This window comes from Leptodactylus fuscus, chromosome 2 (assembly GCF_031893055.1).
Source record: "Leptodactylus fuscus isolate aLepFus1 chromosome 2, aLepFus1.hap2, whole genome shotgun sequence".
In the NCBI taxonomy this organism is placed as follows: domain Eukaryota; kingdom Metazoa; phylum Chordata; class Amphibia; order Anura; family Leptodactylidae; genus Leptodactylus; species Leptodactylus fuscus.
In genome coordinates this window covers 220,115,027-220,127,785 of record NC_134266.1, presented here as the reverse complement: position 1 = coordinate 220,127,785, position 12,759 = coordinate 220,115,027, and the positions used below count along the sequence as shown (strand labels likewise).

Sequence of the window (12,759 nt, the reverse complement as noted above, 5' to 3'; positions counted from 1 at the left end):
AAATCCAGTCAATGGAGTGCTCCATAAACTAGCCGTGTACTTTGTAAGCGTTAGTTAACTTACCGTTCAACAATTTTGGCAACATAATTCGTTTGCATATATCTGCAATCCTGTGAAAAGTCAAAAATCACACACATGACCACATCGAGTTGTCTTGACAAATTTGGCTCTGCTGTACTTTATAGATGATTCTCTTTCTAAGTTTTCTGCTTATCGTCATTTCTCTTATTTTTGCCATTACAATTTTCCGTTGCCTGCCATCTTGTCCTCTCAACCATCACATGTGTAGCTTCCAGTATGTCATGAATCATCCATGTTTAGCTTTGTCAGAAGCTGCTTTTAATGCACCTGTAGTCATCAGTGTGTCATCGGTTATCATAATTGATATGTATTGGAAAAAAAATGCCCTTGCCAGTCCTGTTAGGTTGAAAGTAATTCATATAAATGCTAATTTATTGCCCCAACCAACCAACAAAGGCAGATATCTTTCGGTTGACTAGACATCTCTGCTACTCTAATGGCAGGGTCTAATGTGGCTTTCAGATGGCGCTCAGTCCACGCTCCGTTGCCTCTTTTCTCCTACATGCAGAAGCCTAATCCAGAATCCGTTTCCCCTCCCCTTCAGCACCCTTACTACTTAAAAGTTCACTAAAGCTTTATCTGCATTACAAACAAACTATGCTTTTGTTATATTAAATAAATTGCCTGTCATTATACGCTGCTTTGACTATCAAGCGCTGCATATTCTGCTATAAATCTCCATTTAGAAAGTATGTTTTTGCCATGAATTGGATATCCGTGTTCTGCTTTCTTATTGGCATTTAAGGAGGAGTTATTGTGTTCATTATGACAATTAATCCTGTCAAAGTGACATCTCAACTACATGATCCTCACTTTTCATTCTTTACATATATTCTTTATAGACTGCTCTTTGTGGAAAAAGAGCAATTCGCAAAATACACACACAAAAAAGAATAACGTTATTTTGAGGTAATGGGATGTTGGGAAATAGTTGAATATTTAGGAGGAGGCATTTTAAAACTTCTCCATTATTGCATCCTTTGCCTAATAATAGACTGACACTTGCCAATTCTCTAGGGTTTTTCTTTACAGCAGTCACTTCACTTAAAGGGATGCTATCATTAAAATGGCATTTTTTTTTCTCACTAACACATAGGAATAGCCTTAAGAAAGGCTATTCTTCTCCTACCTTTAGATGTCTTCTCCGCGCCACTGTTCGGTATAAATCCCGTTTTTCTTCTGTATGCAAATGACTTCTCTCGCAGCACTGGGGCGGTCCTCAGTGCTCAAACAGCACTGGGGGTGTCCCCAATGCTGTGAGAGAACTCTCCAGCGCCGCCTCCATCTTCGTCTGTAAAGCCTCTCTCCGCATCTTCTTTTGGTGCAGGGCATCAAAGTTCTAGGCTTTTTTTTTTTTTTTTTTTTTTTTTTTTTTGTGGCAGCTTACACAAGACAGTCAGCTCTGCCTGAAGCCCGATGGCAGAACCAACTGCGCATGCCTAGTGTCCTACTACTATATGTAGGGCTTTTTTTTTTTTTTTTTAATTTCATAACATTTTTGATCTGCATCGTCCTGATTTTGGTTACTATTTCATCCGTCTTTCTATAGATCTCATTAGTAGTGCAGGTGATGATGATAAACTTTTGCAATATGTTTTATTAAAGAAAAATGCTACTTTCTCCTGTTATTCTTCCTTTGGTACTGATTTAAGATGACTGAATATACTGCGTATACACTGAATGCATTTGTGCGTTGTTCTTAACATTGTGGTGGCCCTGACAATAGAATGTATAAGATACTCCAGCCTCTTAATGGGTCTAGTAGACTGTGGGAGGTCCAATCTTCCAGAATTATTTCAGATACTACTCTCACCAGTAAGGGGGCGTTCACACTACCGTCAGTGTCCGACACGTAGTGTCCGCTCCTAGTGTCCGTTCAAAATCTTGCACGGACATTAGCAGCAGACGCTAGCTGTTTCCGTGACACTTTTCATTCATTTAAATGGCGATCAGGTGCGTTCTTTTGCACTCCGTGCCTGTCCTTAGCTGTCAGTTTGTAAAGATGTCCAACTTTTCAAGTGGACAGAAAAAACCTACATGTCGGGTTTTGCTGTCCGCTTGAAAAGTCGGACATCTTTACAAACGGACAGCGAAGGACAGGCACGGAGTGCAAAAGAACGCACCCGATCGCCATTTAAATGAATGAAAAGTGTCACGTACACAGCTAGTGTCCGCTCCTAATGTCCGTGCCAGATTTTGAACGGACACTAGGAGCGGATACTACCTGTCGGACACTGACGGTAGTGTGAACGCTCCCTAATTCTGTCAGACCGAGGCAACACATCCTCGGCACTCCTTGAACTCTGCTCAATTTTCCACTTTTTTAAAAAGTGGCTAGCAAGTCTGAAAACTAACAAAGTTTCCGCCCCCCAATGTGTTTCTTCATCCTGCTTCTCCAGCATATCAAAGTTTCTGGAGATGGAAGTAGGAGGACAAGCAGACCGTGTGCAGGAAGACAACCCATCTCAGCTGCACCATTCTCCCTAAGTAATAACAGCCCTGTATTGGTTATAGCTACTTCTCATTGTCTCTCTACTGTGTTTGTTCTGCCGTCTCCTCCACCTACTCCTCTCCATAGACTTCAATGGGCTGAGCTGTAAGTGATATATGGACTCCAGAGTACGGATTCAAACTGTTGTTCCTGAAACTGTGATCCATGAAGGTAGGGGGAATAGCAGAAGAAAGAAGCATTTTTTTTCTTTAATAAAATATATTACAAAGTTTAGGATTATCACTTGCACTATAGATTTATGATAACATTTGTCATCTTTAAACATTTAGATGTGCTTTAAATGTAGTTGAAGTTGTAACGTACTGTAGCCCTTACTTTTTGTAGGACTTAGCTGATTTTCTTTGCCAGTATCTCCATTCATTAAACAGGAATGTGTCTGAAAATTATAACTCTAACCCCCATTGATATTTGTTTTTAGTTTTTGTGATGGGGAAACCGATGGATTTCCTTCATTTATTTTTTCATAAACATCCTCAGCAAAACATGTTTCTCTGCAAGATGTATAATTATCTATAAATAATACGGATCCCTCCTGTTCAACAATTCATTTCTGTGACACTTGTGATGAGAAGGTGAAGGGCAATGCTTACCTCTCTCCATCATGACGTTGTTCTAAAATAAAAGTATGCTGATTTCTCATCTTCTCTAATTTATCAAGAAATTGGTGGATAAAGTCATTTTTTATAGTAGATTATTTGCTTTTAAGGTGATGTACGTACTTTATATGCACCTTAAATAGACAAAGTATTCTCTTTAGGGGTATCGGGTTGTGTTCCTCCTGCCCAATTTGCGTAGTATTTTATCACTAATACAGCCTGTTTGCAGAATTCTGTAGAGGGGGAGAAAAAAAATCTGCTGGAGGAAAAGAGATGTGGTGATTCAGGACTAAGGGAAGAGGAGAAAAATGAAGAAATAAGCATTAAGCTTATAATAGATCTTATAAGCAGTAAGATATATTACATAGTTTCCCTATTCACTGGTACAGATTCATTTATGAAAAATGTTTTTGTAATTAAAGATGCACTTTAAAGGGATCTTCTCAGGTGAATTAAGGGCACTAAACTACCAGCATCTCCTTATGGACCAGGTGTTTAGTGTAAATAAGGGAGGGTTCACACGGTGTAACGTGCCGCGGGAATACATGTACTCATCTGTCCCCGATTCTACAGTGTCCTTCAAGGGCGGTCCAGTCAGCTGCCTTCTTGCTAATGAATTTCTCAGCCGCTGTGACGTCCTGGTTCCTTTGCAATGAGGCCAGTGATTGGCCTCAGCTGTCATGTGACTGCTGAGGTCAATTGGCGACCTCTGTGGCTTCAAGTAGAGAACAAGGGATGCCACAGGTAGTGATCTCACTTGTTCCTTTCTCGAGGCTACTGATTGGGTACTTGACCAGAAGTCAACAAAAGAGCTCAGGACCAGACCGTGAGGGGAGGAGACAGATAAGTAAAGTGGTTTTTTTTTTTGTTTGTTTGTTGTTTTGGGGGGGTTTTCCCCCACATCCCCCGACATTCCCCTTTAAGTTATCAGTCTAACCAAAGAGGTAGTCTGTAACCTAGGCAATGACTTCTAAACACTGAAGAGGAATTTTCTTTACCTGTATTCATCAAGCAGAGCAAGATAGATAAAGCAGTGTGTTGGACACTTCATTTAGCTTAAACTACAAGTCTTAATATGAGTTTTGAGATTGGAATACCCCTTTAGTCACAGCAGGTGGGGAGAAACTCCATTTAGTCATGCATATAGAAAAGCTGGGGGGTTGCAGATTTGTGGTTTAATTTTTTTCAAGCAGTAGGGTGAAAAGCAGTCTTTCCACTAAATGGGGCCTTGGCCTATGTGATCATAAATCTGATGGGGCTGGTGGCAACAGTTGTGTACAGAAGAAACCCCTGACTTGCACAAAGAATTGTGACTTGTGCACCACTGATCTAGCATGCAAGGTATCCTATTTTTCCCAATAAACGTAAAGTTTCAAATAAAAGCAACTTTTTTCAATAGTCTTTGAAAGGCAATATGGCAACAAAAATGTAACTGTTTAGACCATATCTCCATGATGAAATTCGGTCTATCTCTCCACAAATTCCTTTTGCTTGTAGAACTGTGGTTACTTATATATTCATCTTCTGTGAAGGAGGTTAACCACTTTATTTTTTGTACTAAAAAGCATGGGAAGTGTAAACAAAGCAACCCAAATGAGTTTAATCCGACCACAGTGAGACTTCCTTAATTCGACAAGGCTCATGGTTGGTGGTGCAGAGGTACTGACTTGGTATACACCTTGTCAGGGGAAGGAAAGCAACAGGAATTTGAACCTCTGCCATCTTGCATATCCTTTGGGCCAAGATATCTCTACTCCATGCTGAGTAGGTTAGAAAGATGGTTCTGCTGTCTGTGAAGTCCTGCTTGTAATTGATGAAGATCTGTTCCACAATACCAGTGTTCAGCTCTTATACTAATAGTTGTATGGTACATTGAAGATAGCAATGGTCTCCCTGAACCTGATAAGCTTACCATTAGCAAAAGGTTTACCCATGAAGACAATATTTGAAAAGAACTCCTTAAGGGGGCATTTACATGAAGTAATTTGGCGATGATTCTGACGCAATAACTTGCGTGGAAATAAATCCTCCCATTGACTTCAATCGGTTCATTCTCATGGAGTTTTTTTTTTTTTGGCGAGGATTTTGGCGCTGAATCCGTATTAGAATTCATGTGGAAAAAAGACTTCCCATAGAGTTCTAGGGGTTCTGCTACTTTTTTTTTTTTTTTTTCCCCCCTTCAGGTGGATTCTGCCTGCAAAAACCAACGCAGTCAATGGGAAGCGAAAAATCCACGAGAAATTGGTAAATTTCCTAATTCCTGAAGCGGATTTTTTCCTCGCCAAATTTTTCACCAAAAAACTTTGTGTGAATGGACCCAATGGGTTCCGTTTTCTGCGTGGAACCCATTGAAATCAATGGTTGCTTTATTTATTTTATTTTTTTTTTCCTTTCCCCATTGAGTTCAATGGGTTCTGCGTGGAAAACTGAACCCATTGAAGTCAATGGGAGGCTTTATTTCTACACGGATTGTGACGCGAGTTATCGCATCAGAAGCTGTGCCAAATTATTCCGTGTGAATGCCCCCTTACACAGCATTGAATTCCTGTAAAGCCTTACTGTTACCTATTGCAGGGGTTTTCAGGTCCCTTATACTCCAGATCTAATCTGTGGGTCCGATACTGTGACATTGCACAAATCTGTTTCTTTGGCACCCTTCACAGGATGTTTTTTTGTTTTGTTTTGTTTTTTTTTTTTTTTTTCTTTTTGGCCTGTTTGAAGGCTATGATATATAGGTTACATAGATACTTGTATATGTGTGTGTGTGTGTGTGTGTGTGTGTGTATATATATATATATATATATATATATATATATATATATATATATATATATATATATACACTCACCGGCCACTTTATTAGGTACACCTGTCCAACTGCTCGTTAACACTTAATTTCTAATCAGCCAATCACATGGCGGCAACTCAGTGCATTTTGGCATGTACAAATGCTCAAGACCATCTCCTGCAGTTCAAACCGAGCATCAGTATGGGGAAGAAAGGTGATTTGAGTGCCTTTGAACGTGGCATGGTTGTTGGTGACAGAAGGGCTGGTCTGAGTATTTCAGAAACTGCTGATCTACTGGGATTTTCACGCACAACCATCTCTAGGCTTTACAGAGAATGGTCCGAAAAAGAAAAAACATCCAGTGAGCGGATGTGAGCAGTGGGCGGAAATGCGTTGTTGATGCCAGAGGTCAGAGGAGAATGGCCAGACTGGTTCGAGCTGATAGAAAGGCAACAGTGACTCAAATAGCCACCCGTTACAACCAAGGTAGCCAGAAGAGCATCTCTGAACGCACAGTACGTCGAACTTTGAGGCAGATGGGCTACAGCAGCAGAAGACCACACCGGGTGCCACTCCTTTCAGCTAAGAACAGGAAACTGAGGCTACAATTTGCACAAGCTCATCGAAATTGGACAATTGAAGATTGGAAAAACGTTGCCTGGTCTGATGAGTCTCGATTTCTGCTGCGACATTCGGATGGTAGGGTCAGAATTTGGCGTCAACAACATGAAAGCATGGATCCATCCTGCCTTGTATCAACGGTTCAGGCTGGTGGTGGTGGTGTCATGGTGTGGGGAATATTTTTTTGGCACTCTTTGGGCCCCTTGGTACCAATTGAGCATCGTTGCAACGCCAAAGCCTACCTGAGTATTGTTGCTGACCATGTCCATCCCTTTATGACCACAATGTACCCAACATCTGATGGCCACTTTCAGCAGGATAATGCGCCATGTCATAAAGCTGGAATCATCTCAGACTGGTTTCTTGAACATGACAATGAGTTCACTGTACTCCAATGGCCTCCACAGTCACCAGATCTCAATCCAATAGAGCATCTTTGGGATGTGGTGGAACGGGAGATTCGCATCATGGATGTGCAGCCGACAAATCTGCGGCAACTGTGTGATGCCATCATGTCAATATGGACCAAAATCTCTGAGGAATGCTTCCAGCACCTTGTTGTATCTATGCCACGAAGAATTGAGGCAGTTCTGAAGGCAAAAGGGGGTCCAACCCGTTACTAGCATGGTGTACCTAATAAAGTGGCCGGTGAGAGTATATATATATATATATATATATATATATATATATATATATATATATATATATATACACATTTATTTATTTATTTTATGTTATATGGTCATCCTCATGATTATGATTTTTAACGTTTGCATTTTTAGCATGTGTGACTAGCCGTTCTGTGAACACCTGACAACTAGTGATGTGAGGTTTTCCGTTTTTTTTTTTTGTTTTTTTTTTAAATCTGTACTATACGCACTCGCTATTACTTTTAGAATCAATTGAAGGTTTTGTTGAACAAGCAGGAAAGGAAACTGAATTCACTGAAAATAGATGATTCTAGCCAGAGGAACAGAGCAGAGAAGGCACTAGAAATAGAAAGAAAAAGCCATCTGACACTTTACTGGAGGAGGTCACTGTCCCCAGCAGCTGCATGGTGCACTTGAGCATAGCCTGGGGCAGAAACAAGCATAGGGAGGAGTATTGGGGTGAGAGGTTTGATAAATGCCTGGCCCGCTGGCTTTTGGTTAGGGGTAATTTGGCTCAGATGGGCTCCAGCAGCCCATGAATCAATAGCTGTCAGTATAAGGCTAAAGATGGAGTGAGGAGCATTGTAAGTGTGCCTTTTAGTGACCCCAGCTGGCCCGGAGGTCAAGTAGCTTGATAATTCAGAATAGTTGATTTAGTGGTATAGTTAAGAGTGCATGCAGCAAGGTGGAGAGATGTGCAATACGAGGTGTGTTCATATGCATGTAAAATACAACACATGGAAGTGGTGCACAGGTCCTCATCTGTTAACCCATTCATGAGTAAATATTACAGCCTTTAAAGATGGCAAATGAGTAATATTTTTCTTTGCTTTGATGCCAATTTAATGTGTTTGGTTAACAGCTGCATTACATGACAGTGCCATGTGTTCTCAGACACTTGTTAAACACCGTAAAATGTACCTTCTTAGATTTACAAGAGTAATGATTATTTGTATATATTACGAATGGACAGAAACCATAGTCCTATAAAGTTTGATAGCATGTTACATAGTTGAAAAAGAAAATCTGCCTTACTGAGAGAACGAAGTCTCAAAAGCTTTCTGTTAAAATTATCTTTAACTTCAGTTAGCCATTAAAGGCTTATCCAGGGAGGCAAAAAGTTCCCTGGTGCCAGGGATAGTGATAACAGAAGATTTATAAAGACTGCCATTAACGCCAGCCCCCATTACCCCTGCTATGGCGGAGGGTGTGCCGCATTTATGAGGGGGTGTTGTGCACCTGGGAGGAAATCTATCTGGTATGCATCTCTTGCATCATTTGAGCCAGATTTTGGGCATAAATGATAATGAATTTGGTGCCGTTGATACCCCCCTCCCTCAGTACTCCCTTACCATACCAACTGAAAGGGAAAAAAGTCACACTCCCACCCCCAGCAAAATCAGAATTTGCACAAAAATAAAAAATTGCAACCTTTTTCTGCCTTGTATACTAGAAAGCTGGCTTGCAAGGCATAATAAATCTGCTAGCAACAAAAAAGTATGTCCACAGCTCAAAAGAATTATATATATTTGGATCAGAGAGTGTTCAAACCATGCACGGAAAACGGTGACCTCCCGGTCTAGGCAAAACTTCAATAAGCAAGAATAAAATCCAGCACAGGAAAGAATTCCCAGGTAAGTAAAACTTCACTTTTAATGATGGAAAATATTGTCCATAAAATCACAAAAATCCAACAGAGGAAGTAGAAATAACTCACAACATTAATTCACAGGACAAAAAGACTGACATGATAAAGAGTAAGGGGCCTGACCGACATGCCATGAGTAAGAGGCTAACACCCAGAAACGCGTAGGCAGGTGTCTCATCATGTCGGTCAGTCTCTTTTTGTCCTGTGAATTATTGTTGTTTTTTTTTTGTTTTGTTTTTTTCTACTTCCTCTGCTGGATTTTTGTGATTTTATGGACAATATTTTTTATCATTAAAAGTGAAGTTTTACTTACCTAGGAGTTCTTTCCTGTACTTGATCTTATCCTTGCATAATAAAGCTGCCCCACTGTCTATACTGACCCTTACTCCCTTGATGACGTCACATACTAGGCCGCGCTGATTGGCTGCAGCTAGTTGGTGACATCATCCTTCAGTTCCAGTGTGGAGAAGCAAAGCCGTTCTCTAACTGAGACACAAGGAGGGGTAAGTATAGTCACTTGGATATATATCTCTCTTTATTTTAAAGAAAAAAATCCATGCCATTAGGAAACTTTGATTCTTTATGGATAAAGACTTCATGTTCTCTTTAGTTCTTTCTTAAGTCTAGTTCTCTTCTTTTTGAGAATCTCCTTGACTCTGTGCAGGTGACTGAATTAGTGGCTCACCGTATTATGCAGATATTCCCTCTAGGGATGAAAATAAAACGCTGGTTTAATTCATGTGTGTGAAATTGACCTTATGGCTCCTGCACACCCACACAGTTTTTCTGCTTTTTAAATGCTTGTAAAGGACAGGATGAATATCAATTGTTTTAGAACGGCTGAAGAACTTTGGGGGAGTTTATGCTAAAACTGCAGCGTGTGACTTCAGCTATACGGTTCTTAAAGGGGTTATCCAGTTGTTAAAATTGATGACTTATCCTTAGCTGCCAGTTTTAGATTGTTAGGGGGTTTTTTTGTTTTTTTTAGTGGCAGCTGTTCTGGATATTGCAGCTTTGTCCCATTGAAGTGATGTGCTGCTTTTTTCTATACAGCTAATTTATAGTGTAGTCATTGTAGTTGTACCAGGCCTGTACTTGTAACCGCTCCTTTGTCTGCTAAAGAACTTGATATTCTGTGGAATAGGTCACTGGCAAGGTTTGTTGGATTTACCTCTGCATAGCTGCGTCTTTGAATCACAAGGTATTTTTATGACGGGCAGGAATAATTTCATTACTGAAATTTTTTTTATACAAATGTAATAATATTCCACTGCCATACCTTCCATTGAAATAGTGCAGTTGTACTAAAATTGTACATGATTTCTGTATTGAATTTTATTTTTCCGTTTTCTCCTCTCCAAATAGAGTGAAGATGATGAGAAACTTAAGAAGAGAAAAGAGCGTTTTGGCATAGTTACAAGCTCAGCTTCTGTAACTGATGATATTGAGGTAGGTTTGGGATAAGATTACATTTGTTTCTGCATTATATAATTGAAGCACTTCTAGCAACCTGACAGAATGTGTAAGACTGTTGCATGCAGTGGTGCTTGTCTCATCAAAATGATGGACCCCGTTGTATGTCAGAGGTTCTGCTAGTTTCAGTCTTGCAACATTCACCACAATACATCATGGATGCTTCTGTTGTGAACACTGAGGGCAGATGGTCTATCTAGTCAGCCCTTGTATTACCATTTTATCTTAGGGTATACATATTTTTATTTATTTTTTTAACCTAAACATGTTTTAAGTGCAGCTTCCATTTTATTTTGTGTTCTTTGGCTATTGTGTCAGGGAGAATGGTTAATATTATGTAGAGCTGCGGCATTTACCAAAGGGGACATAGTCATTTCAAATAGCTGTATCGCCAGTTTTTCACCACGGGTAAAAATGGTTCTAGTATCACAAGCTGCTATTCAAGTAATCGCTATAAAATAACCTGAGGCATCTCTAGTTAACACATGGGAATGTGATTTTATATGTATCAGGAACTACTACGTATTAAGTTCTAATATGCCTATCTACAAAAAATAGTCCAAGGCAGCAAGGTAGAAAATTAAATGAATCTCCAATGCAACATTTGGGTCATGTGTGAACCTTTAAGCAATGCTTAAGTGACCATGCCAGCAATATAGGGTGCAAAGTGCAATATGAACCGAAACTTTGCATTGGAAAAACAAAATATTATATGTATATTTATTAAGTACATTTTGTTTCCTCTCCCCCCCCCCCCAAAGTATTGGATTTGAAACAAAAACTACAAATTTTGCACAAATACAGTTGTTCTTTTCTCCAGCTCATTCAGATTTTTTTTTTCTACCTTCCCAGTACATCATATAGAATATTAAATTGTACAATTACAAAGTATACAGTGTAATTCATAACAATAAAATTTAGTATTTTGTACAATCTACTGGATATCTGGAAAAATTTAGTTTGGGGTGGAATTAGAAAATAAAGCTTCCTTTTTGCCATTAATGGCCTTCAGGCTTTTTGTTATCTATATTCTACAGGTTGGCATGAACACAGTACCTTTACAAAAATCCCAAACTTTGAAAACACATTAATATTTTTGGATCATCCTAGGCAGACCTCTGTAAAAAAAAAAAAAAAATTATATATCGGACTACATTCACATATGCATTGTAGTGCCCTGCACATAGGACTTTTTTCATGTGCAGCCCAGCACAGCTGGGAGTAGAGTATGTGTTGGCAATGTAACTGCATTGGCTTGTAAAACTTTGGAATGCAGGGTCAAATATTCACCGTTGATGGCTCCTGGTTACCTTGCTCAGAAATGTGGGGGCTTCTGTCAGAAGTGTGAACTCTTTGCCACAGAAACCATGTGCCTCCAAACAGCCTCAGGTGGGGGGAAGGCTAGCCAATTAGCCCCTATCGTGGGTCAAAGGGCACTATAGTGGGAGCTGCTTAAGGTGGGGGATGTGAGAACAGGAAGCAGTGTCCATAAAGCGCTGTATGCCAGCTGTGTATTACCTTGTTCAGCTTCTTTACTGCTGCTTTCAAATGGCCTGTATGCATTAGTGAGAAGAGGAGCAACCAGCGTAGAGAGCATTAATACCGGCAAAATGTAGAGATCTAACCTAATAGTAAGGTGGACAGGCCACAGGCTATGTTCAGTGCTTTTGAGATAGAGATATATCTAATTAATTTTCTTCGTCTTGTGATTTTTACATTTCTCCTTTTTTGCTTTTTATTCTAGGCAAAGAAGAGGAAAAGATCAGAACGATTTGGCATTGTCTAGCACAACCACTTCTGCTTACAGATTTATTTGTTCCCTTGTATGTGCATCTCAAAGTATTGTAAAGAAACACTTTCATTTGCGTTAATCTTTTTTTAACTTTTTAGGATGGGGTCATTGAGAATTTATTAAACAAAACATAAGATGATTCCTAATCTGTTGTGTTTTCTTTAATCAGTTGTACTAAAGTAATATACAACATGGTGCTGATATGGTTTATATACATAGGGGTACTTTATCAAGTCTCTCACAGAATTCTGTGGTTAAAGTCACAAAATGTGACTGTCCATTTGTGCCAGAATTTTTTATTTTTTAAAGACCACCCAATTTATTTTTTTGAAAAGTAGTTTTGAGTGTTGGTTGTGGTTGACCTATCAAGCTGATATATCACCAGATTTATCAAATGCAAATCTTTAAAGTCACAAAAACTGTCACAATGTCACTCCGGTTAGGACAGGCTTAGAAAGTAGAGAAACTGCTCGAGACATAAAGTGTTGAATGTAAAGATCTGCCAATTTTAGCAAAGTTTGTTTGGCACTTGACATTTAGAAGGAGTTACAGCAATGCAGAATCCAGCATAGCTGACTTTAACAGTTCCTCTCCTAAT

At 39.5% G+C, this 12,759-nt stretch overlaps 1 protein-coding gene across 2 annotated transcripts in view; it reads left to right on the top strand.

Annotated features, from left to right (window-relative positions):
* The window catches only part of SARNP (SAP domain containing ribonucleoprotein), a 50,220-nt gene extending 37,929 nt beyond the window's left edge, over window positions 1-12,291 (top strand). For both annotated transcript variants that reach the window (XM_075265694.1, XM_075265693.1), the window contains 2 exons: window positions 10,262-10,345; window positions 12,114-12,291. In XM_075265694.1, coding sequence (XP_075121795.1) covers window positions 10,262-10,345; window positions 12,114-12,155 — 126 coding nt within the window. In that variant the 3' untranslated portion in view covers window positions 12,156-12,291. The remainder of the gene's footprint in view (window positions 1-10,261; window positions 10,346-12,113) is intronic.
* Window positions 12,292-12,759: the final 468 nt, after the last annotated feature.